Here is a 27,568-nt window from a genome sequence, read left to right on the forward strand (position 1 = left end):
TTTGTCATCCACGAATTTAATGAAGGTGCGCTCTGCCTCATCATTTAGATTGCTAATGAAGAAGTAAAGCAGGGCTGGACCCAGTATTGACCCCTGAGGTACTCACTCATAACTGGCCTCCAGCTAGCTGGACTTTACATCACTGATTGCTTTCCTCTGGCTTTGGCCATTCAGCCAGTTTTTGATTCACTTCACTGTCGAAATGAGGTGAGAAATGCCAAAGCTGGTAGCTACTATATGCTGTTGTTGCATTTTTCTTATGTGTTTTAGAGATGGGTAAAATCTTATAGAGCTGTGTCCATATAAAAGCCATTGCTTTCTGCCAGTGAAATAACCTGGGGAAACCCATGACTTTATTCAAAACACAGGTTTTCTGTATCTGTATTCTGTGTCTTTGTTTGCATTTGTTCAGCTGAACAATTGTACCAGCAGTTGGTATTTGATGCATTTTTCTGTTTAATTCATTCTTCTTCTCCCTTAATATATAATAACTGAAGTTATAAAGATGGAAATGTTTGTGTGAGTGTGGTAGCTGGAATCTCTTGAATGTTCTGAAATCTTTATTGTCAATGCATTTTCTCCACCAGTCGTGGTAATATTACCAATGGGTGAAACAGACTGTAGAACAGCAGGCCAGCAGGGAGCATGGATTTTCTTGTGCTGAGTTGGATGGAATGATTTTTGTGTACTTCGAAGTGGAAAATTCATTCAGAAATTTTGCACTTCTTAGGTAAAGAAACATGGTTATTCATAGGTTTTGAAAGGCTGGGCTAAGAAAGTGTAGAAGACAACATGGCAACAAATAAAAACTCTAAGCAGTATTTTTCTACAAGCAAATCTTTGAAAGGAGTAAAAACCAGATCACTCTGAAATGAGCACAGAGTTTTACTACATTAATTTTGGCAGCTGTCATTAGTTTTTCTCTCGTGGGAAAGGATTTCTGTTTCTCATTAAGGATTTTCTTTTTTCCTTTTGCTAATTGCAGTATCTACTTTCCAAGTAAGCCATGTTCCTTTTTTTTTTTTGTAAAGTAAGTAGAGTTGGTGTATTTTGCCACTGCTACTTTCAGCTGAAGACTTGAAATAGTGTGCAGATATTCAAACAGTGCTTAATAACATTAATTCTTAACTGAATTTACTGAACCAGTAGACTACTGAATATAGCCTTTGTGCTTTTTAAAACCGCTGTGGTATGTCATTTTGAATGTATTCACATTGAATACTGATGGAATGGGTTGGTGTAAATCAGGCTAGTAAACACTTCTTAAAAAAATTGGCTCCTTCCCCTCTGTATTCATAAATTGTATTCAAATAGGGGATATACTTTTTATGACAGCTTACCTTATGAATGTTCATCGTGCTTTTATACATTATATTTTCTGGCCAAGTTGTTTTTTTTGTTTTTTTTTTTCTGCTTCCCAGCTCTCTTCAGAACATATTTGGCTACTAGTCATTACATTAGATTTTTCCTCGTCACTGAAACTACATTGCTTTTATGCAGACAGAACATTGCAGTGCTAGTTAAAGCTATGTAATTGGACCTAGGAAATATTTTGGTTTATGTTTTTATTTTCTAAGAATTTATTTAACAGTTGCCATTACTACGTTATCTCTTGCCCACTGGGACTCTTACAGAAGAAGTTCTTTTTGTTATTGCAGATCTCATCACTGGAGGGACTTCAGACAACATATAGTGTTATTCTTAGGAAATTCTGTATTGTTAATAAATAGTAATATGTTGTTAATAATCATTCTGAAACCTTCCACCTTGTTCCATAGGATTCGGACTTCCTAATGTTAAAAGTTTGTAGAATAATACAAGGCAAAGCGAAACACGTCTAACTGCTGTTAAATTAGTTCTATCAATCACAAAGTTTAACACCACCATAGTATCAGGTTTGTCTATAGGAAATATGTATAGATTATTCAAATTGCTTCCATACTGTACATATATTGATTTCCATTTTATTGTATGTTTTATACATGTAGCCTGTTAGACATTCTTTTTAATCTGGTTAATTTGAATTTAAGTCGATAATGCCTAGCTTTAAGTGGGTGTCTGGATCCTTCTTTTGCATCCCATGTAAGTAGCCATGGAGTTGTTGCACAGATGCCCTTTGAAAGGGGCAGTCAGCAGTGCCTGCAGCAGAAGTGTGGAAGTTAACTGAGGAGATAATAAATGAGTTAAATAGAATACAGAATATTGAAGTAAGCAAGATGCAGACTCTTCTGGTTACATCTGAACTTAAGTAGCTCCTTTCCTTTATAACTTACATCCTGTTAAAATATACAGCAGTTACTGCTGATTTGTGACTTGAAGTTTGTTATTTACACTTCTTTTTTTTAGTGTTTAGGTGGCAGAGTGGAGAAAGTTAACATGCAGTACATGTACACCGAAAACGTACATTTAAAATATTTAAAAGCAGCTTTGCATTCATTCTCACAGGGTGTTCTGTAGATGATGGGGAAGAACTCTGAATAAGATATTTTCTGAGTCAGCAGTTTTTGCTCTTGAAAGTGCTTGGGGAAACACTGTGGGTACGTGCTAAGCAAAACAAACAATAAATCCCACTGTGTTAAACTGTTGTCTGCATCTGGGTGACTAAAAAGAGTATGAAAACCTTGATCATCAAGTAGAAGATGAGAGTTCATTGTAAGGCATTCATAATGCCTGTCTCCTTGGCAGCGAGAGCAGAAAGGGACAGAAACTGATCTTAATTGGGACTTATGTTGTCAGAGAAATCTAGGTGTTTGTATGGAGCACTTTTCCTAAGAAAAGTGAGTACGGTGTTGCATTGTGGGCAAGCTGAGTAGACCAGGCCTGCTAAGAACGTCCGTTCCAAACATGAACTCACTTGGGTCATGTGCTGGGCAGAGCAATTCTATGGATACATCTGTTGTTAAGAAAAACAGGTCTGAGTGAGGATATTGTGATGAAGAGCTTTCTGCTCATTTTTGAAAACCAGTGGATTTTCTTCAGCTGGAAATTTGAAGTTGAAAAACACTCTTAAAATTCAACCCTATTGTTAATAGAAAGCACTTCTTGAGGCAGAGTATTAGGCTTCATGGAACCAGGAAATGTGGTAATTTTGTTGTAGAACAAAAGGACAGCTCTGACAGAGAAATTGTAGCAAGAGAGAGGCATTTCATTTGGGACCTTAACACTGAGCATTTGGAATGATTGATGCTTCCATGCGGTGCCCCTTGCAATATGTTGAGTGAATCTGAAGAAGTGTTGGTGAAGTTGGGAGCAGCCAGCTGAAAAGTGTGACTTCCCATTGTCTTGCTTAGAAGGTATTTAGAATGGCTTAATAACAGTGGGATTCATACAGTGACTTGATACATTAATCTTATAAATGGGTCAAGATGAGTTTTCCCTGATAGCAACTGTGTGCTATTTTAGTCACCTTCCTTAATTTACTTCTTTCACTTATTCTGTCACACAGATGCAAGACCTGCTATCTCCAAAATCTTTTAGCAAAAACGTAGTAATTGCTCATTTAAGAAAAGCCTTCGCATTACTCCCTCAAGACATCCTTCTTTTTGTCAGTAGTTATGATAAGAAGGTGAATTGTGTGCCATGACCGTTCTGTTGTGTCGTGCTGCTATAAATGCTGTGTAAATGTTAGCGTTAACCTGTTATTAATGCAGTGCGTTAATTGTGTATTAAATACTGCATTAGTGGAAAGCCTTGCAATGCTTGTGACAAATGAATTGACCAACAGGGTATAAACCCTTCTATAAATCTTACCACATTTAATACCTCCCCTGCTGAAGAGCACACTACTGATTATTTTTTTCCATTCCCCCCCCCCCCCCAAAAAAAAAAAAAAATTGCTTTTCAGTCTACTTCTCTGGCAACTGAAAACTATAAGGTAAGACCTTTGAATATGTGAGAGATGTGCAGTTGTTTAAGTTAAAACAGACTGAATTGTAGGTCTGAAACCTACCTGTATCAACAATTATCTACATCGTTAGCAGCTCAAGAATGCATTAGCTTTTTATTCATTTTTGTTTATAAGTGAGCCCAGCAATGACCTAATGACATCTTCCTCCCTTGTTGGGGAGAATGTGGACTATTCTAATTTTCTGTGATTTGCTGTCATATTTACAAGAAACCAGGTGAAGTTTAGCCTTTTTTTTGGGTTTTCTAATTCAAATATACATAAATCTTTTAATTTAATTCTGTTACTTGAACACTTTTTCTAGTTTGTAGCATGAGGACTTTGATTCAGAAAAAAAATTCTGTCCTTTATTCAGGGAGTAGGGTTTTTCTGTTGTTTTTTTTAAAGTAAGGCTGATTATCTGCAGTCTGGGGCACTGAGTGGACTTGTCCAGACTGAAATGCCGAGTAGATGTGTAGCACCAGAGGAAGAACCATAATTACTGAAATGAACAAAAAAGCATCTGTTGTTGTGAAACCATGTTACTGATGATAAAATGCACAGATTATGGAATTTGAACTGGCTAATGACAGCTGCAATTAAATTTGGTACATAAGTCCTTCTGCATCATCACAGTAATTTGGCACAGAATTGCACAGACCTCTTAAACCAGTGACAAGCCCTATTATGTTTTCAGAGCACGTTTTTTGAGACATGAAGGACTTCAAGGCCAAAAGTGTGGTGCATTAAGACTGCTTTATGTGATTGGTATGGAATGAAGCAGCCCTGAAACAGGGAGAACTGGAATTGCATAGAAGAGAATTCCATGTGAGGCAAGAGTAGAAGAGCATGGTGTCGTTCAGGTCCTTGAGAACCATAATGACTGGTGCTGAAGGCTTTTTTTTTAATGTTCAGGGGTTTATCTGGCAAGTACTTGACCTGAAAATCTTGACGCCACTAAGTTTTTGCCTACAGCATTCCTCAGACTTGTGTTGGATGCTGCACAGCAGGACCAGGACAACTGGTCTGGGTCTAGCTGCCTGAGCCTTTCAGAAACAGAGCAGCGCAGTGCCAGAGAACTGCAAGTGGCTACATTTGTAGACTGAGATCTGAGCTTCAGAGCTGCAAGTCTGAAGGGCTGGTGGTTTTTGGTATAGTGTTATTCAGTGCTTTCATGTTTTCGGAATCTGTAAATGAAGCAGCTGGGAGAACCTGAGTAAAATTGGAACTTCAGCTGATAAAAGGTATAGATTTTTATATTTTTTAAAATGAACTTAACATGTTAATAACTTCTCCACCTAAACTATTGCTTAGTCCCAAGCATAGCATGTTTAAACTTTTTCAATCTTGTCTGAATAGACTGTTACAGAGTTCTGGTATACTATGTCAAAGCAAGCAAAATCCTTGCCGGTCTGGTCTGCTGTCAGAAGGCCTGTGCCAGCACAGCTGATAATCTGCCAAGTATTCAGTCTTTGGAAAAATCTAAGTCTTAAGTGATGTACAAAAAAAGAGAAAAGGGATGTAAAAATTAAACCTGATTTGAGACAGAAAGCCAGGCTTCAGTCTACTTTATACTTACTGTTTTTGATTGTTTTTTTTCCTCCCTGTGGTTATGATCATGAGAGACAGGAATGACCTAGCATTCCAACACCAATGCTGTGATGTATAGGAAAAATTAGTATGTAGAGGTCATCCAGAAAAAAAAAAACAAACACTTTTTTTCTTATATGCATTCATTGTCATGGTATTTTAAAATCTGCAACTTTTTTGAAGTCTTCCAGCATGAGTTGCATACCTGAGGTTTTATTTCTTTTTAAATTTTGTACTGAGAGATCTTGGCAGTTCTCAATATTTTTACTTGCAGGTAGTTGCAGTGAATTTTAGAATCGTATTTGGTGATCAAGAGTAATACCTGAGGGTGGCATGTGTGAGAATAAGCTGAGAGATTAGTGTGACTTCAGGTTCCCATTGGAGGCAGTTATGTGCCATTTTCTGTATTAATAACAATCTGTGACCAAACTGATGTAGTTTTCTGTTCAATGACACGCAAACACCAAACCACACAAAACAACAGAAACAAAAAGTCAAAACCTGAATTACAAGAAAAAGTTGAAGTATATGTTGCAATTCTGTTAGATTAGTTATGAAGCCACATACAATTCTTGCTCGTTACATTTTGTCAGTTTTCTGTGGTCAGGGTCTATTATGATGTGACAATGCCTAGAATTACAGATGAAGTTTTTTGTAAGAAATGAAACACAATGGCATTGTAAATATTAAAGAAAAAAACATTACGCAAGGAAGTACGTGGGTTCTAAATTGCAGTTACATTTTGTTTGTGATGAATGTGACATTCTCAATTTAGGGGAATTACACAGCTGCATAATGCAATATTCTGTGCAGGTGTAGCTGTTCTTTTGTATATAAACACGTTATGCTAAAAGATGTTTTTTTTAAATTGCAGATTCTGAACATTTGCTGGAACTTCCTAGGAAGCACCAGATTTTGTTACCAAGGCCTCCTGTTCTGCTCTCTTGTGCCTGTGCCTTATGATCTCTAATTACATTGTTTCACACTATTTTTTCCTGCCTCATTCAGTTAACAGGATGGGCGGTGCTCAGGAATTGAGTAGCTACTTGATATTTTAATCCTTATCACTCACTGAGCGGCCCCTGCCTTATTTACTGCACACCATTTAAGTCTCCAAAGAATACATAATTATTCATTCCCTTACAGCCTTTTCTAAGGTGCCTGACTAAACTATTTTTATCCATTCAATTGTATTTCATGTGCATTTTCTAGTCAGTGCCTATAACTTAATTTATATGCTCTATGAAATGAGAACATGTGTAAACACAGTTTTAGAATTTTGACATCATTCTCTTTTGAAATGGAACTTTGGAATGGAAGTGAAGCACACATGACATATTTTAAAATAGTCTTTTGTGGGAATATTGAAAGTAAACATAAAAGTAATGAGTAACTGAAGGCATCAATTCACGTAACATTGAGTCATTCTTATATGCAGCTGTCCTTTGTGGTAGTCTTCAATGTTTCATGTATCCTGGAGGATAGTCAGCTATTCTGTTTATTTCAACGTAGGCTATTCTCCTTGTGGAAAGGATTGCAAAGAAATTGCTACCTCATGTAGCATTTAGAATATAAATCAATGTGGGAAATGTGAAAAAAATAAGGATAGTTGAACACTACAACAGGTTGCCCAGGTAGGTTTGGATCTTTGTAGGCTTTTGAACCCAACAGGATACGTTCCTGGGTGACCAGTTCTACCTAGCCCTGCCTGGGGCAAAGCTGGACTGGGAGATCTTTAGAGATCCCTTTTAGCCTCAGCTGTTCTGTTATTTCTGCAATATGTAACACCACTGTAATTGTGGTGTACATATGTCATGCTTATTTCTGATAGGCAAAATTTCATGAATCTTGTGGCTTTCTTCTATGCTAAAATGCTTGTAAAATGTTTGTCTGCAGTTGCCTCTTAGCGAGCACGCTGTGTCCCGTCTGTCTGAGCAGCAGTTTAACTGTTCTCAGCAAAAGTGTTAGAAACATTTGTCTAATGGTGTTTCTGTTGCCATGCCAGTACTACTTTCTAGAAGACTGCAGAGAATTGCATCGATCTGTAATTGATCAAACTGTAGTGGATTTCATCCTTTTTGAGTTTAAAAAAGAACAGCACCTCAGTGTAGAATCCATCGGTTAGTTGGTCTCAATCCTTTTGCAAACACGCCTTGCAAACAGTGGGTTCTATGAAGAGCTTAGAATTTTTTTGTCACTGACTTGCAAGTTTTAATACTGTCACCAGTGCATCATATTTCTGAGTGTAAGGTTTTTCTGTGATGGTTCTTCTGGTTGAAATAATTTAAGATTTCTGCTACAAAACAGCCAAGACTTTTCGCATTGCTAATGTTAATACTTCAAATAAGAATAGAAAGCAATAAATGAAAGATGGTGCATGTCAAATCTTTCTTTTATTGCAGTTGAACATCTCTGCTGCTGGTTGAATGGAATAATTACAATACATATATATGTATATGTGTTTTGTTTTTTTTTTTAAAGGCCACATCCAATTCAAATAGATTTTGTTTCTAATGTAACTTTTTTTTTTTTTTTTTTTTTTTTTTCAGAAGGAATTGAGCCTTCCAAGAAGAGGAAGTCTGTAAGTTTCTGAAATTTCTTCTGCTATGTGCTCATTATGTGTTTTGGCAATTCTTAAGTGGGCTGTTTTTCTCTTTGGGGAGTTAAAACTTAAGACTAAATGTGGCGTGTGATTTGCCTTAAGATGTATACAAAGAAATTGAGATTGTGAATGAAGACTGGGTTCTGCAGTAACCTTTTTTATGCCTGTCCTCCTCTCTTAGAGGAGCTGTTGTTAGATATTTCCAAATTGACAAGAAGACCTGGTGTTGAAGCTTTTATTTTGTATTGAAGATTACTATAGTTAAAATCAAAGTTTAGTTTGTTTCTGAATGATACAAAGGTAAGTCAAACTGTTATCATATGAAATTTTGTGATAAAACCTGTGGATAATGAAACAAAGAATAGATGAGTGTTATTAAGTGTATAGGATTGTTAATCTAGTATTTGGTTAGTGGATGTAAAGATTGTATGTTCTTGTGTGAATTGTTACTGAATTAGAATAGTATGACCTCAGATACTGTGGTTTAAGTGTTCTTTGTATGGGTTGCAATACCTTGTCTTTCTTTCCTTTTTTGAGTTATTTGGTTTTAAAGCTTGCTTTATTTCATATTACATAGTAATAATTAAGAAGGTATTGGGATCACAGTGTATTAGAATATCTTAATCTGCATTCGGCTACTGTTTTATTTCCCAAAATAACATAGGACTATAGTTTTATCACTGTACTCAGCTAAGATGGTGTTTCTGATGACGTGTTTTGAGTAAACCTCTAAACCCTTGTACAAAGGCTAGATATTTGGCTTTGTTTCTAAATATTTGTTTTCAGCTTGATGGTGCTGCATGTGTGAGTAACTGAAATGCTAATTGCTGGGAAGGTACAGGTTGTAGGCATCTGCTGACTTGCAGAAGGTTTTCTTACTTTAGCTTTTGTCACAAATCTTCTACTAAATAGTAAGCAAAACAATTATTAAGAAATGGCACAAAGTTTTGAGACTAATTCTACATGAAGTATTTGATACTGCAGTAACACAGAGAAAAATAGTTAAGGAAGAGAACTACTGGTGTCTTTTAGAGGCTTTATATAAACCCAGCACTATTCTGTGTGCAAAAGATAACTGACTGTAAAGTTAATGAGTAAACTCCTGTTGATTTCAGCCAGAGAGAAAGTATCTTTACAGACTCTTTTTTTTTTTAATAAGTAGCCCTGACCTTGCTTACTCTTGCTGTGTTTGACATTGAATATTATTATATACTTTTCTCCAGGTTTGAAAAATGGTTGCATTCATCTACGTATTTTTTATAGCTGAACACTGAGATGTAAGTGCAGATTCTGTAATGTTGCTGAGATTTTAGTAAAGTGTAGTAAAGGAATAGTTGATTATCAGCATAATCATATCTGGCTGTTAAAATGGTTGAGATTCTGCACATGGTATTTTAAACTGTCATCTTTATTACTGCTTTCTTAGTTATCAGAGCTCACAGTACTGAAGTTAGCAACAGCTGTAGCATCAGAAGGTCTGCATTGGGTCACTTTGACTCCTCTATTTGCATATCATATGCATGTTAATATGAAGACTGAATATCAAAATGTGGTACATCCTGTGTTTTAATTGCCATAAACATCTAAAGAACCTCAATGGTTCTGTGTGGATGTGTTGTTTTGTCTTCTGGAACTTAAGAGCCAGATGTCATGCCAGGGCTTTAGGTAAGGCAGGGACAGCTGGCTGAGGCATGATCAAGAAGAGAAACGTGGATAACAAGATTCTGATTGATGAACAATTCTGCTTTTTTTAATTTGCGCTTTGTCTTACTGATTATGGTACAGTCTGGTGGGAAAATATGGAGGAATGGTGTATGGGGAAAAGGTTTCTAGCTTGTATTCAATATGTAAGTCTTAAAGGACTATTATGCAAAATACTTTCAGAAAGGTTGAATTATTTTTATGCCTATTTTGGAGAGTCTACTGTCTGGATCATACGGTGTTGCTTACATCTTTATGTGAATAATTTTTAATGCAATTTCTGTGGCAAACATAAAGGAGACTGTTGATTCCAGATATAGAGAGCAAGTGCAATACAAGATAGTAAAATAGAAAGATAGATACTTGTGAGGAAGCACAGGTTGAAAATGCATATTATGTGACTTACATAAGCCAGCAACCCTTTCTTACCTGTATACTGCTGAACCAAGCAGAGCTCTTTGGCATCTGTAACTACGCACACAACTTGATGCCAAGAGAGGTATCCAGGTTGCCTTTGTTAGGTTGATCAAATATGCAGAGAAAAAAAAGGGCAATGCTGACTTCCTGCCAGCAAAACAATAAGCAGAGGAGTCTATTTGTGCAGTAGTAATTAGCTCTGAGTTCGTTAGCCGTGGCATTTGTTCTGACACAATGTAAAACCTGCTGCCAGTTGGCAATTATTGTTCACTTGTTGAATGTCACCTGCCATTCGTCAGCTAGGGTATCCTGGTTGTGCTCTTGGGCACACATGTTGTTGCCATGTGTGGAGCCATTCCACTTTGATGCTGACCTTTTGGGCTAGCTCTGTGGATGCTGATCTACAAACCCAACTGGCTTCACTTAAAAAAAAAAAAAAAAAAAAAAAAAAGCAAACCACGCCATATGTTTTCACTGACCTGTCTATGTAACCATCCCTCAGCCCAGTCAGAGGCTTCTAGGCTTCTCTTGTAGCCCAGCAGTGTCCCTGCTTTTTGTTCACCAGGTATAAGGGCGTGGTAATATGGAAGTCTTCTGCCAGATCTTGAAATCAAAGACTGGATGCCAGAAATGAAGTGTCTAGAGACGCTGGACGACAAGGCATGCAGTGTGTTAGGTGAACTATGGGAGAGCATTGATGGCAGAAACTGGAGGAAGCTTGGAGAGGGAGTGGACTCAACATCTCCACTTCTCACCACATTGTTGCTATTTTGGTTAACTTGTTGTGGAACAGTTCAATTATAGACTGCAGTTTTGCAGCCTCATTTTGGATCTCAGGAAATAAGTTGAACTGTGCAGGCTTCCTGCTGTACAACACAGTTTTGATTTCTACATGTACAGCAACTCCTTGGGAAGGAATTGGAGACAAAGGCTTGTTAAAAGGTTAGTTAAAGTAGCACAGTTGACAAACTCTGGTAAGTGATGCTGATTCAGAAAGAAGTGGTATGCTCTATGCTCTGACCACCCACTGGCTGTGTTGATACAAGTGCTTGTATAAGCACAGGCAGAACTGATCCAGATTGCAATTAGCTTCATGCAGGTTCTTTGGTGTGTTGTGTAGCTTTCTAACAGCAGGGTATCATGGCAAGGAGGGAAAATTAATATCAGGGGGTCTTCTGCTAGTCCTCTCACCAGCAGCAAAAATATCTGACTTTTCAACCTTATCAGAAAGTTATTCAAAATACTTTGTGCACTGCTGCTACAGAGGGAGTTTATTTATATGCTGTTATGACATTTTTATTAGTTCGTTTGTTTTTGCAAAATATTTTCAAATATCAGGGCAAGCATTTGTGGTTTATGTTAAGTCAGACCCAAAAATGCAGGTTTAAGCATTGCTAGTATCAGTATGTCAAACATACAGATCTTCTGATGAGCCACTGAATGGCTGTTTGAACCTAAAAATCTACTATAAGTGAATTGACAGCGTGCTTCAGAAGAAGTCAGACTTCAATAGGGGTAAGTGTGTAAGGTAGAGGAGGTACTGGTTACTGGTACTGGTTATCCAGTACTAGTACTGGATAGTGTTTAAACAATTTTAGGCAGATCATTATAAGGAATAATTCTTTTTGGAGATACAAAGTATTTTCCATGTTAATTATGAAAGCTAGTCAAAATGCAGTCTTGAGATATGAAAGACAGTGAAAATTTGTAGTCTTAATTAAAATAAAAACTTTCTCTGCTTATGAATGTTTTGGTGCTTGTTTCATGGTAGGTTTTCTTCTGATACTTTTCTCTGAAAATGCAGAGAGCCCCTGCTGTCTGGTGCTTACTTGGAAAAACTGGGTGTCTTAAATTAATCTGCAGTATCTCATCAAAATTATTACAGGTTTATAACACAGTTGTGCCCAGGACTGCACAATGAATTCATACTGCAAAGCAGCACAGAACTGGAAATTCTGTATTGATGTAGCTCTCTTCTTTAGTTTGCTGACACTATTTATATTTGTACAGAAGTGAAGCCAACAAGTTGGCCTGAGGTGAGTGTTCTGGTAAACTGCTTGGTTAACAGCAAGGAGAGAGATTTACATGCATTTGTTCCTTAGAGTGTCTACCTTTATAGCTGTGGCTTGTGTATGTTCTGTGAGTAGTGATTTCTGCTGCAAATTACTGTACACTGATAAAAGACTCCCTCTGATGGCCAGTTAAGGAATCTGATGTATCTGAACAATATGCTGCCCCCAGGGATTTCCTCTGTGCTTGTCTCAGTGGTGTATTGACCTTTGGCAGGAAGTGGCAGGGGCAAATGTAGTAAGGAAGAGGGCCAGCAGCCAGCCCTTTTAGAATGTGGAACTGGATAGCTTGAGTCATGCCATCTGTGCTAGGGTACAGCTTACACTTCTCTGTGAATCCTTGTGCTCCAGAAGCATGTATCAGCTGATTTTATTGCTCTTTGCCTGTGAGCTATTCAGAGTTATTTTGCTGATCTAAATTACATACACAAAAGAGTGAATTGCATTTGTTTAGCTACACCCATGGTTAGACTTCTGCGGACATTGTAGCAGAGGCATTTTTTTAGTTACAGTCAATAATTGTTAAACATCAGCAAGTAACACAGTACTGGTATATTGCATGTCAAAAGCAGAGGGCTTTTCGGGAAGGAGTGGAAGCTATGGGATAGACTTGAGATTTTCTTACCCTTTGGAGTCCTGAAAATAAAAACAGCTTTTTATTCTTCTTTCATTTCATTTTCATTTCCATTTTATCCACTCATTTTGTTCTGTTTCATCTGAGTTTAAAGTGAGCTGAGATGCTGCTTAGTGCGTTCAGATGATTGAGTCATAATTAATTATTTGGTACCTTTGTAGTAAATATCACTGTTAATCATAAAAAGAAAAATTTTAAGTTATTTAGGAGACTGCTATCATCTTAAGATTTTAAGTCAGAACATGTTACTTATTATTACCAGGTGGTGGACCTCTGTGATGATTTCATACCAGTGACTAGCTGAACTCTACCACACCTGTGTCTCAGTGCCCCTCCTCATGATGTGTAAAAAAAAAAAAAAAAAAAAAAAAAAAAAAAGGGACTCATTCAAGGATTTTGTTGTTTTTTGTTGTTTTTTGTTTTTTTTCCCAACAAGCCCAATTTATTGAATGTAGGATCACATGTGGGTGGAAGAATTCTATTTCCATCTCTGTTACTGTTTCTATTAGTGACTTTTGTGAGAGCAGCATAATGTCTCCTAAACACCTCTGAGTTACTGCTGGTGATGGTGGCTTTCTGAGTGCAGTGCAAACTCCTCAGTCTCCTTAATACTTAATAATTATTTGTTTAAAGGAGCGCAAATTACAGAGAGATCCTGATCATTTTGTATGTGACAGTGTTTTCAGTGTTCGGTATTTATGCAGTGTTTCACCTTTGAACTTTCAGCAGTGACTTGTAAATATCATTTCCGGGTCACTGATGCAAATGTTGAATAGCATGAAGCAGACCATAAGAGTCTATGAACTCATAAAATAATTTATTCTGTACAAAGGAAATTCCTCCACTGACAGTTTTTTTTCTTTTGAGATCTGTTAGTGAACTATAAATCCACTTAATATATGCATTACTGCTAACATAGTGAGCTTTTTTAATGAAAATTCTGAACAATGAATTCAGATCTGTCTGGCCAAAATCACTTGGGTATGACATGGAGGACAGGGGTCATGAGCTGCTGAGTCCTTATCAGTTCTTGTGACTGACGACGGAAAAATGGTTTTTGGACATGTATTTTGTATGCTCTGAACCAGCAGTTACTGTAGCACATTTCTTTTCCTCACAGTCCTTCTTGCTTCAGCCTCCATAAATTTTACACAAGTCTGTTGCCCATTGTTTGCATTTGCTCATTTTAAAGTTCTGTTGGGCTGACAGGAAGAGTAATGGCACGTGCTGTAGCCTTGTTGCCATTTTTCTGTTGGCAGCATAGGGTCCTCTGCAAACAAGTCTTCTGTGCTGTGGAAAGCATGTGCGTGGTTTTGATGTAAACGGCATATCCTTTGGCATTTTATTGCTGTTAGTTATGCCCTCACTTATCAGTAGAGGCCGCTCTAATTAGTCTTTCAGCTATTTCTTTTGGTTCCCTCATGCACACATTTGCATCCTTAGTTCATTCATACCGTGTTGGGGATCTTTGCGTGTTGCCTCTTGGCTCATGTTTTACTGCTGTGTGCACTCTTTGAGCCTTCCCCCCACTGTGAACAGGTCGTCATTTTTCTTTCCAGTGGAAGATCCATATGCTACTTTTGAACATCTTTTAAGTTTTGTGAAACCTTCTTATTGGTGAGCTCACACTTATTTGTGTGCACACAGTCTTTATGAACATCTTCAAGAAGAAAGATGACACTTTTGGGTGCATGAAAATTCTTTGTTGCATTTAGTATGCCATATGTTTCTTACAGCATTGTCCACTAAATTTTTTTATGTGTGTTCAGAATGCTAGAACATTAAAAAAAAGAAGAAAAAAAAGTGTTGAAGTTTTGGTTATCTGACAGATTTATGTCTAGAAGATGACACATTCAGATTTTGAACCACAGTTATGTAATGTATTTGCCCTCTTGTTCTGTGAGTGCTGTGATGTCTGGATCATGTGAAGTCTGGATAATAAATGCCTGGATAATAACCAATTCTTAACCACACACTAAGGTTCTTCACAGAACTGTGTTGGAATTTACTTTTGGGTACTTGGACAAGGACAGGACATTCGAGAATGACAATAATCTTAAATAATTCTTTATCAAATTCATGATCATAGAGGAAATAGAAAAAACTAAAATCAGTGTGTTGGGTCTAGTAGTGATTTTGTTAAAATGTTACAGAATTTTAGGATAGGAGAATTGCATGCATCTTGCAGGGAGCAGAGGCCAAATACCTGGGTGTATCCATGTGTTACCTAAACCCAACAATGTTTTTGCAGTAGAATAGTTTGCTTGGGAATTTAAATATTTCTGTGCATGCAAATAAATCTTTAATTGAGCATGATGTTCAACTCAGATGTTTGATGGCCAGATCTTACAGCTCAGGGATTGGTGGTGTTGAGAAGGTGGGTGCTGAGGTTCTTAAACAACTAGATGCGTGCAGAGAAACAGTAGTAGAAAGAATCTCTATTTCTGTATTAAAATTTCAATAGTGAATCTTATGAAATGAAGCAAAAAAGAGTAATGGGATGGAGATTTGTTGAAAACAGACTAACCTACTGTTCTTGCTCTTCCCACGTGACTCTCCTTCCCTGGGCAGCCTTTTAATTTCAGTGGTGAACTGCTCTGCTTCTGCTGGTTCCTCCCTTGTACTCTCTACTACCTGTTGAACAAGCACTTTTTGATGTTCATAGTGTTTGTCTGTACATACTAGCAGCTAAGTGTATAGCAAATAAAGAAAATGCTTAGGAAATTTCATAGTAGAAATGTGAGCTAGGGAGGGAAGTGAGCTAGGGAAACGGACGCTAGGGAGGAGGTAATAAGCTCTGAGGGCAGGTTGAGGTATAAGGAAGGCTTGGTTTGGTGAACTCTGTTGTTACAGGGTTGTGTTTTGACTTTCAGTAGCAAGTGTGAATAACAAATATTTCATGATAATTGCTTCAGGAATTTTTTAAATAAGCATTTTATCCTCTCACTTGATCTTTGAGCAAAACTTGCATCATAAATAAAATTATTTCCCTTTAGGTTGTTCTAGTAGAACACACACACAAGAGCCAACAACAGATGACCATGCAACCACCTGCTTTATTCTGCTGCCTTAGAGAATATACCCAGTGAGAAAACTGGCAGAAAAACAGCGTCATGCTACTAATCACCGCTGATCAGTGCAGCTAGAATTTCAAACAGCAAAACTTGGGAATGTCAGACATACTGAAAAAGTGTTTTCTTCACTTTGCTTTTTCACACTGATATTTATTTTGGAAATCCCAGTTTTCTTCACTTAAGAAAAATTCCAAGTTGGTCAAGAAAGTTCTGTTTTAAAGAAATTCGCCTTATGAATTGCATGATCCTGTCTGCCCTGTGCTGTATTGATGAATTGATTTTTTTTTTTTTTTTTTTTTTTTTTTGCATTGATGCTAGAAACATTTGAATAATCTCTTAATCTGCAGAGAGAGCTTTCTGAGGCTATGCAATTTCAAGCTCACACTCTTAGCCTCTGTTGGATTGGGGTCATGGTAGGGCTCTGGAAAGCTTACATGATTATTTGATGAAGCTGTGCTCTGCTTAGAGAATTCTAATGACTATTTTGTGTGTGTGTGGAGATCAAAGATGAAGAATAACCTATGAATAGATGTATGGTTCGGAAAGAACCATTCAAGTTTCTGCACAATATATTTGTTCCTCTAGTAACAATGAAATCACCTGTATTCTAAATAACAGCTTTTAGGTAAAAGAGGCAGTTGCTGAACAGCAGGGATCTGCATCTTCTGGCATTACAGACTTTCCTCTAGAAATTGTTAGTATTATCACAGTTCCATTATGTAAAGCACAGGCTGACTTCCTAGAGGTGTCAAGATCATAATATCCCAGTAAGCCATTTCTGTTGAGTCAGAGAGGAAAGGTAAGCCCTTTTTCCCCTTCCTCACTCCTATCAAATGCAAAGTTGAACATTTTATTTACTGTCAGTATTCTGAACCAGTAATGTTGCTTACTGTAAAGAATATTCATGCATTTGTATCTGTTACCTGTCAGGGCCTCTACTCTCCATGGCTGGAAGTGGTACCTACTTTGTCACAATGTCTGTTTCTTGTTGGCAAGCCTTTTGGGGAAATGTTGAATAACATTTGAGTCCCTGGCCATTTTGACCTCTACCATTGTCTCCATCTGCCTAAAATTTCTGGATCCTGTTGATTTTCCTCCATCCCAATATACCACTCCACAAGTCATGCTTGCCCTCTGAGAAAATAAAATTTGGTTGTCTTAATGCAGTTGTTGACATGCTTGTGTTTTGCTGGAAGTATTCCTTCCATTTTTATTTTCAACCTTTGCTTAAAGCTGAGCGTTGTCTTACAGGTCTGTTCTCTGGGAGAAGTCAGCAGGAATCCAGGGCAGGGATACCGAGTCAGGTTTTGAGCTTGTAGGACTTGCTCTGGGAATGTAGTTTTCACACAAGGATAGACATGCCAGGAACCTGGTTGCAGACTGTTTTTTTTCATGGGAGAATGGATGGTAACTCTTGGTTTTAAAGGAGCAGCAAGGAACATGAGGTCTGGTCAGTGGCTCATTATGAGACTTGAGGCAGCAGAAACTGAATAATGTGTGCCCAGAGGCCTGGGCAATGGATGTGTGGATGCTTCCTGTGTATAGCAGCTGGGCTGAGCTCTCCTCTTGCAGGTTTGGGGAAGGAAAATGTTTCTTTGGCTAGATACCTTTCTGTTCTGAAGTCCTAATCAGCTAATTCTGCCTCTTTAGTCTTCAACAAGCCTTTATTTCCCATGTTCTGGCAGCACTATCTTGGCATTAATGTGCTTTCCTGCAATCATGCACTTTTCTTCTCTGCTGTTTCATAACAAAGTGGGGTGTAAGCAGATAATTTCTGTCCCTTCTCCCAAATGTTGTAGGGCTTCTTTTCCGATTTTTGTTTTTTTCTTTTTTTTTCTAGCAAGCCATTTTAGCTTAGATCTGTAAGGTTTAGTAAGTTATGTTGTGACAGCTCTCATAGCCAAGTGAAAAGGTCAGAAGGAGCGCTGGAGATAAGTAGATCTGTAACACTGCAGAGCTTGGATGAAAGGAGATCAAGTGCCAGGGGGGAAGAAAATGGAGGTCTGAAAGGCTGGCACAGTTTTTGGGAGTCTCTTGCTTTGTATTCATTGTGTGCTGGTTGCCGTGATGCACAAGACAGTATAATTGCATATAATCACATTTCTTCAAGTCCCAGTTGGTTCACTCATGAATATTTAGTGTAGTGATGCCCCTAGGCAGTGAAGGTGAGCATAGCATTTGAGACAAACACGCTATCCCAGGTGTTTCTATGTGGGGCTAAGTTTCAAGCTGACAAAGAAACCAGTTCTTGCTGTTTTAGCCTGACTGTTTTAACTCATGTCTACTTTTGTAAAGGTTGTGCAGCATATGCGGGCATTGGGAATGCTTTTTTGCTTTGTTACATGGTACTAGTATGCAGGCAAAAGGTGTGATTAAGTCAGGGACATTCTACATCCATATGTGAGTAAGGTTTTGAGACTGAGTGGGAAAGGGTCTGAGGTGACAGCAAAGCACATGCTTCAAACCATCCTGCTTCTAAAAAGAAGGCCGGAGATGCCTTTAAACCTGAGGTCAGAATTAACCCTACCAAGGCAATTCTTAATTGTGCTCTGATAGCCTGGCAGTGCCTTCAGGTCGGCTCAATGGCTGGTAGCTTTATACACTGTACAGCACGAGCAGTGAATTGTGTTGTGGTTTAGCCCTGCAGCAGCTCAGTGCCACAGCCTTCACTCAGTTGCCTGCAGTGAGATGAGGGAGAGAACTGGAAACAAAATAGAATTAGTGGGTAGAGATAAAAACTATTTTTCTGAGACAGAAGAGGAAAATGGAAACAAAAAAGCAATGATAACAATATGTATATGTCTGCAATGGAATTATTTGCCAACTGATTCCCGGCTCACAACACAACTGCCTGCTGGTCAATGACCTGCTATCAGTGCAATGTCTTACCACCTGCCAACTGATATCCAGCAACCTCCGAGCAGAGCCGCCTTCTTGGCCAGCTCCTCATAGCATCTCTTGCCTAATTGAGATAAGCTGTCCTGGCCCCAGGTGTGCTCCCAACAGCTAGTAACAGCCAAAATATCAATGTGCTGTTAACGCTGTCTCAGCTGATAACAGGACAATTCGGAACACAGGACACTGGCTGTGTCTTGTTTAGTCTTTCTCATACTGGGAAACGTGCTGACTTACTGTTGTGGGTTTTTTTGTTTTTTTTTTTTGTTTTTTTCCTATTTTCTTTTGTTTCTTTGGAGTAGGAGATTTTATAGCCATTATTTAAAAATACTGGCAATGTAAAATGCGGAAAGCAAGTCAAATTATTTCCTTTTCAAACTGGCTTCTGCTTTGCTTCATAAGCAGCACATAATCAATTTTGCGTAGATAAGATGTTAGTCCGGGAGCAAACAGTAGTCTGAAACCAAAGATCAAAGGAATTTCAAACAGTGGGATCCTAGGGCTTATTGGCATGAGAACAACTATCGGAAATCTCCTGTCAGTAAAAACTGTGAAAGCTTGCCATGCAAATTTGGTTCACAAATTAACTCAAAATGGAGAATCTTAAGCAGAGAAGCATAGCTAGAGAATCAAAATATTTACATGGCAGTTGATTTTGAATGATGTCCAGGGATTGTGTAGCTCATTTGTGATGGTATGACACAGAAGCAATGTAATACCAGTAAAGTTAAGGAATTGTGCAAGAGTGAGAGATGAGGGAAGAAGTTGCCATAGAGAAGAATAAAATGGGTAATGACTGAGAAAAGGCTGTGTGGAACACAGAGGCAAGAAGACAGAAGTGCTGGGAATGGGATGCTTGAGAGACTTTGGAATAGAGATACTGAGATTTGACATGTAAAGTTCTGTAGTTGTGAGTCACTCTACTACCCTTGGGTGTAGTATCCAGACAGCAAAGAGAAATCAGTGGAATCACTGTTGGTAGTAGAGGAACGTCAGCCTTAGACACTTTTATGGACAGGTGAATAGTTGTAATAAGTTAGTGCCATGTGGAGAGTGATGAAACTCTCAGAGGCATGTTTTTATGGAGGAATTCTGTATAAAGCACAGTTTGATCTCCTTAAATATGGCATTGATATTCTTGTGGGAACTCCTGGGCAGCTCAAAGATCACATTCAGAATAGCAAGCTGGCCCTTTCCAACATGAAGCATGTTATTTAGGATGAAGTTGATCATATGTTAGATGTAGGCTTTGCTGAACAAGTAGATGAAATCTTAGGATTTGCTTGTAGAAAGGTTCTGAGAACAACCCTCAGACATTGCTGTTTTCTTGCAGCATTCCTGCAAGTTAGGCAGGAATGAGGAAATGAAAATGGAGGGTAGTTCCAGCATTTGCTGCTGGCTAAGTAAGAAAGCTGAGAGATCGTATTCTGTTGGAAGACAGCTGTTCAGGGCAATGGGGGTAGTGCAATTCCCAAGGTGTGTTCTTGGTCATTCTTATCAGTCTTAGCACTGTTGTGTACTTGCCTCCCACCTGAAATGGTTGCAGAACCATCTCTCATTTCAATTGGCTGTACTGGTGCTAATAAAATGGTGGTGGCACGGGAACTCAGCTTTGCATTCACTTTTACCTGGAGCAGTGCGCTTTCCTCCACAGCAATACTTGTAAAGCTCATATGCTCCTCTAGACAGCAGGGCATTTCTTCAGTCTGAGCAATTGCTGTGTGATGCTGGAGGCTGTGGCAGGCAATACCGTGCTCTCTGTATCTGAACATGGTTGATGCTTTATTTTATGTTTTGTGGGTGTTTTTTTTTTTCCGTTCATTGTGAAGCCTACTGATTCCTTAAAAGGAAGAGAAGTTAGCTTAGTTTACCTGTAGTTAAACAGCACTGTCACAGGGACTTGTGTGGTCTTTTCCCCATGCTAAAACATGACAATTTTTAGCACTTGTCCTACCTTTCAGTTGAGACATGAAGTTTGTAAGGTGTGGTAGAGTCTTCCATTAGATCAACTCTCTACAGTTAACAAAAAAGAGACTTTCCTTGGCTCTCCAGCCTTGTGCATTTTGTTCTTGATTTATTACGCCTCAGCATCTTCAGATTTCAGGTTTAGATTCTGAACCTTCTGGGGCTTCCCTCATAAATAACTAACGTTCTGGCTCCTGCCCAACTGTAATAATTTATAACTGCAAAGCCATAAATATTTAAATTTTGGATCAATGAAGGTTTCTGTAGCTTTACTAAATATCCAGTTAAGTTTCAGAAGTGTGAAGTGCGGAAGCACAGTAGTTTTACTGACAGTTTTCTGAGTGTTTTTTTGCCTTTGTCTTTACTTCTTCTAAATGGAAATTAACTAAATAAACTAATGATATTCATCTTTGTGATTTTCTCTAAACCTCTTCTCTTGGTAAGATGTGAGCTTTTAAGTTTCCTTTACTGAGGCTTTAAGGAGCTTTAAGCTTCCTTACTGTTTTTTATTAGGTGAAATTACTTTCCAGAACAAAACGCTAGCCCCGAGAACAGGGCTCTCTCCTTGGAGCTGAACTGGATAGAGTTAATCTAACTTGACTTTATGTGGTACCATTTGTCAGATTTATTGAACAGGTACATAAGAGCAGCAAAGAAATCTTTGAATCTGTCCATATGAGGTAGGGCTGCTTGAAGGTGCATTCGGATGGATGATGACCTTTTCAAAGAGATAGCTGTTGACACTCTGACTGTCTTCGATGACTGTGTGTAAGCCCTCAGGTTAACAAAGTGCATATAGGATATGCCACTTCTTTAACATTGGATGTGAAAGTAGGAAATACTGTGCATTTTAATCTGAAGTCAGTCAGTGCTATTGAAACTTATTTGATAACTCAGACCAAGATGTTTCTAGAATGGATAAAGACAATAAAAATATACTTCAAATTTTTTTCGTTCTCTTATTGTATATGACTAATACAGAATGCTGTGTAAGATTTGCTTAAGATGGTCCTCTGAGGAACAGTGGGTATAAAAATATCCATTGACATAAGGGGTACCTGCTTCTATTTACAATGTAGAGAGTACCTGAATAACTTTTTAAATGCTTAACTTGAAAGTAGATTTTTGTGTGTGTTAGATTTGGCATCACAGTTGCTAAACATGATGATTTTGAAAGAATTTTGTGGTTTTTCTTAATACCACTGGGAGTCTGTTGATGATCAGGTTTATACACTCTTGCGTTTTGTGGATGCTTTTCTCGTAGATTATTGTAGGAGAAACCTGAAATATTTTTAGTTACCTGGAAAATATCTGATTTTATGTTTGAAGTAAATCAATGACGAATACAAAGAATATACCTATATTAGTTTGGATACCTTTTAGGTTACTGCTCTCTCTGAACTTTGTTGTTGTTTGTTTTTTTCAGACAAGTTTTACCTGTTGTCACTACTGAGAATCTTTTGATAAGTTGTGTATTTGATAGAAACACTAAGCAAGAAATTGCAGTTGTCTGTAGATGTAAAAAGCCTGGCTGTTCTGTCTTTTGTTAGTGACGTAGATGATAAAGTGTATTTATTAAATTTGGAGAGGACAAGCAGGGAAGAGTGCAAGTATGTTTAAGAACAGTTTGGGAATTCAAAATCTGGCATCTTGAACAAAATATACACATGAAATAGAAAAAGCTGAAGATTATGTTGTTCAACAGAAAACACTCAGCTTTTTGGATGCAAGATAGCTGACTAAGTGGCAGCTTATGGAAGAGGGTTTGTGAAACAATAGTTCCACCGTACTGTGTAGAGAAAATACAAGGGAAGATGATACATCTCAGTACATCATATTAGAAAGCTGATAACTCAGAGCTGCAAAGCATGCAGCACTATTCTACCCCATGCAGAACTTTTTAGGTCTTAGGCTTAAATACTGCATATGGATCTGAGTGTTATGTGTTGGTTTGACATAATCTATGGAAGAATACTTTCCGGAATGAGATTGTGGAAAAGAGAAGACTGGGTGGGGGTTAAAAGAATCTTTTTCAAGAGTGCAGAATATTTGTTTTGGGCAGGAAATAGTGCTGTGTATGTTTTTAGGTGTAAAACAAGTCATAATGGCTTCAGTTTAGACACTGCTGAGGTGTTTTCTGTCCCTCTGGATAGTGAAATAGCGAACTGAGGTTACAGAGAAATTGCTATCTGATTTTAAGAACAGCGAGAAAAACAGCTGGCTTTGTGTGATGTGGGTAATAGACACATAAAGGGCATGTTATCTTGATTTACTTAGACTCTCTTTACTGCATGCCGTTACATTGCCAATAACAGAATGGTCATTAAAAATGAAAAGGCTTGACTTTAGCCTTGTGACTGGCATATAATGCTTTTGAATGCATATATATGTATTGTACTAAAGTAAGTGCTTAAATCCTATGAAACAGAATTCTTCAAGAACTAAGTCTATTTTTGCTTCTTCCTTTAAGTATTATTCCTTTCATATTGAAAGACAGTACAGATTGAGACAGTAATTATTATTAATAAGCTTGGTTTTTCAGGCTTTTTACAGTTTTGATGTCAGCTTGATATGTGTTGACGAGAGACTTCATTACTTGAGCTATTTTTATTACTTTCTAAATTCAGCTTAAGATTTATTTAATTTTAATTGTTACAGCATGTGGAATGTGGTAGGAGGTTGTCTAAATCTCCCTAGCTACTTTAGGAGCTTTCCGGAAGAGAAAATTTGATACAAGATGCATAAATTGGCTGTGTGGATACAGGTATGGTGAGCATCTTCCATCATCCTCACCAACCTCTCCCTTTGCCAGGAAAAAAATACCAACAAAACAAAATGTAAGACATTGCTTCTTTTCCTTATGCAATCTGACCAAGATGAAAAATTCCTTGAATTGTAAAATGGGAGATTGTTTTGAGCCAAAACACATGATCAGGACATGCCAGACAGGATTCTAAGGAAAAGGATTTCTTATACCATCTGGTATTACTTCCTTAGGCCTATCTCAAATGCTTCTGAAGAAAGTAGGCATAAATAACAAAAGTGCCCAGAATAGACTAGCCAGTTACACGTTGATAGGAAAATATTTCTTTACCCCGTCCAGCAGCTAGCAAAAGCATGAGATGTGTTCCATGTGGATTGGGTTGATCAGTCTGTTGACTTCAGCAGAAGTAACAGTTTGGTGTGCTTTTCAGAATTCTTCTGTGATTGTCTTAATAAATATCTGGACACACTGCATTGGAAACGATGCAAAACATTGCTTGAGTGCTGTGTTTTGCTTCTCACTGATGCCAAGAAACCAGGATTGTACTAGAGTGCTTCTGCATTGTTCTTGGTAGAACCTATTTAATACCTCAGTGTTGCTCGTGAAACAACTATGAGAATCCTGAATGTCTCTGAGTAACAGCTCTGCTTTCCAGTTGGTAGGTAGTTCTGCAGTATTTCAGATTTGAATATTGAATCTGATTTTAAAGTTGTTGTTCTTGACTGCTCACCTGAGAGACTTTCACAGACCTAAGTTTTGAATGTAATAGGAAAGGAAGGGAAAGCACTTGAACAAGTAGAACAGAATCTGCTGCTTTGGTGTCATTACGAGCTCCTGCTGTTTATTTAATGGTGGATCCTGAAATGGTAATTTTTCTGACTGATGTGAGAGATGCAGAGTGACCGCAGAATGTGACACTTGCAGATACAGAAGTCTCTCCAAAAGTAATGCCTCCTATTTGTTTCCATGGAAACTGCAACAGGTAGAAGGAATGCAGTAACATTATTTGATGGTGCAAGTTCTCAGCTACAAAATACTTTCAACACAGCCATTAGCTATGCACTTTTGCCAATGATTAAAACAAGCCTGCATGCTGCACTGGTAAAAATCTGCACCACTGGAGTGTGAACGACTAGCTGCTACTACCATCCCACCACCATCCACCTCTGATGTCACGGACTGACGCAAAAACATAGGAGGCATCACTTTCAGAGCTGTCCATGTGTTTGCGTGTGTGTATGCTGTATGTGTGTGCATATATACTGCATGTATGCCTGTGTGTGTATACACTGCTAATGCCTGGATGTTTTCTCATCCTCTCAAGTTCTGTGGTGCAACATTAAACTGAGAAGAAATAGTTCCTGAGTAACAGTCCTCGGTTACAACTCTGTAACTGTCATGCAGTGACTAGATTATACAGTCAATGAGTGTATGCAGCTGATTTTCATGGATGAATGCTGTCTAATAAGCGAAACTTGAAATGGGTGCATTCCACTTAAAGATCACTTTAATGGGGCTGATTAGTCTGACAGGACCTCTGGAGGATTCACAATGATGTTGTTGAAGTATGGGCCATGTAGAGGATGAACATCAGCTCATTCTTGATAACTGACAAATAAATTTCAGCTTTTCTTTTTATGCATAAGAAAACAGCAACTTGACTTGGAAAATGTTGACAAAAGCATTTGTGCAAGGGATAAAATGCAATTCACTTTATGTTGGTTTTACAGTTTTTCTTTAGTCCTGTATTCACTGGATTATGATTATTACATTTTTTTTAAACAACGTATGTTTTCTGGTCATGAGTTCAGAACAGTAATCTAATTTGAACTGGAAGAAGTAGAAGTTCTATGTCTACTTGAATGTTACTAAACAGAATATGCTAAATGTCTGAACATGGTGTGCTAAGCAGTTCAGGTGGTACAAATGAAGATGAAATTATCTTTGATCAAACTATCACAGAAATAAATTATTTGTTGTTGTTGGTTATTGAAGTTAACTGCAAACTCCTAAGCACATCTGGAAAGTACTTGCCAAGTATGCACGCAGAACCAAACATTGCACAAACTTGCTTATTACTTTAGCTTTTCAATTGCTATTGAACATTAAAGACTAACGAAAACCAGAGGCACCTGCATTGTTAGTGGTATTACTGTGTATTACCATCATTTAAGGAAAAAAGGATATGCATAAGTAGCAATTAGGGAAGTAGCTTGAAAGTGTAGAATATTAATCTTACCTGTGATGTGGAAGAGTCGTTCAGGCTTGTGTTTCAGTCAAATAAAACATTTCACTGTGCTTTCCTCTTTGTTTGCTTTTAACTGGATATTGGAGATGATTTACTGAACTAGAAAACCTCAGGGCACATAACTTGTGGCCTGTATTCTTGTATTTCACTTTCTAAATTTGTCTGAATATGGATTTCATCTGTCATCTTAGGGGTATGGATTAGTAGGCAATTTTGGTGGTAGGTTGGACTGGATGATTACTTAGAGTTCTGTTCCAACTGTATTGATAGGACACTAGGGTTTAAATTTGCAAAGGAACGTAATTCCTAAATTCCCTGTGTTCTGTTCTTGACCTTTTGTTTGAGATTAAGCTTTCTAGATGAGAAATATTCCTCTATGGTAGTTGTGTCAGTGTAGGCAAAAATATCTTTACCTGGGTAAAAAAGCATGAACACAACAGAGGATACTTGACACCATTATCAATAACATTTTTAGGTACGTTTCTCAGGAAACTAAGGTCCTACTTACCTAACTAGTCTTTCTCATGAAATAATGTTCTGCCACCGTCCTCTGCTGCCTGAAGCATTACTTATCCTTTCCCATGGTAAGGGGGCCTGGAGCATAAATCTTAGGAGGAATGGCTGAGGGAACTGGGGTTATTCAGCCTGGTGGAGGCTCATAGGAGACCTTATCTCTGTCTACATCTGCCTGAAAGGATATTGTGGTGAGATAGGGTTTGCCTCTTCTCCCAGGTAAGCAATAGGATGAGAGGAAATGGCCTTAAATTTAGGCAAGGGTGGTTCAGATTGGATATTAGGAAGAATTTCTTCTCAGAAAGAGTAATGGTGCATTGGCACCAGGCAGCTGGTGAAGTCACCGTCCCTGGAGGTGTTTCAGGAAAGGGTAGAAGTAGTATTTAGGGGTATGGATTAGTAGGCAATTTTGGTGGTAGGTTGGACTGGATGATTACTTAGAGTTCTGTTCTGATTCTGTGATTGTGTGATACCTTGATACCTGGTAGTGTTAGAAGAATGCAATGTACAGATCTGAAAAAGTTGTTGACTTTTCACTTAAATTATTTTTTCTCATCTTATGTAACAAAACCTCCTGTTGTATCTGGTATCCAGACTTAGTGTTTCTGCTCTTCATCATGCTGTTAGTAAAGCTGTCCTCTTGGTGAAGCATAGCTCCTTTCTTAACAGGAGAAAATGGCATTTCTTTCCAGTAGCCATAGTACAGTAGAACACTAACGTGGACATTCAAGCATTTAAGCTTGTGGGTGTTGCAAATTACAACTTAAAATCTCATAAATGAGAAGTTGGACTTTTAAAAATTACCTTAGGGACTCTGCGGTATTTATGAGAATTTATTCTTCATAGTAAGTAATGCTGTGTTACACTGAAAGAGCTGGTTTTACTGGATAAAATAATCCTTAAAATACCTATCTCAGGGATAATGACAAAAATCAAGAAAAAGCTTATATCGGTATCTTTGAGACTGACTTTACAAGTATACAAGCCTTTGCAAGTATAGTGAGTATTATTTTCTTAAGAGTAAATTAGTTACTTCAAATAAATGAATAAGATTGTACCACAAAAATATAATGAGCCCCCTCTTTGTCTTCATCTTGCTTTGTCAACTGCATATTGGTGGAAATGCTTTATATCTAAGTAGTCTGAAATTAAGAACCAGACGATATTTTTTGATTAAATTGATGTCAGCTTTTAACTTTCACTGGCTAGTCGT

At 37.9% G+C, this 27,568-nt stretch overlaps 1 protein-coding gene across 3 annotated transcripts in view; it reads left to right on the plus strand.

Moving 5' to 3' along the window:
- The window catches only part of MAST4 (microtubule associated serine/threonine kinase family member 4), a 284,616-nt gene that overhangs the window by 125,228 nt on the left and 131,820 nt on the right, over positions 1 to 27,568 (plus strand). For all 3 annotated transcript variants that reach the window (XM_048930615.1, XM_048930616.1, XM_048930617.1), the window contains one exon: positions 8,023 to 8,054. In XM_048930615.1, the coding sequence (XP_048786572.1) occupies positions 8,023 to 8,054 (32 nt within the window). The remainder of the gene's footprint in view (positions 1 to 8,022; positions 8,055 to 27,568) is intronic.

This window comes from Lagopus muta, chromosome Z (assembly GCF_023343835.1).
Source record: "Lagopus muta isolate bLagMut1 chromosome Z, bLagMut1 primary, whole genome shotgun sequence".
Taxonomy (NCBI): domain Eukaryota; kingdom Metazoa; phylum Chordata; class Aves; order Galliformes; family Phasianidae; genus Lagopus; species Lagopus muta.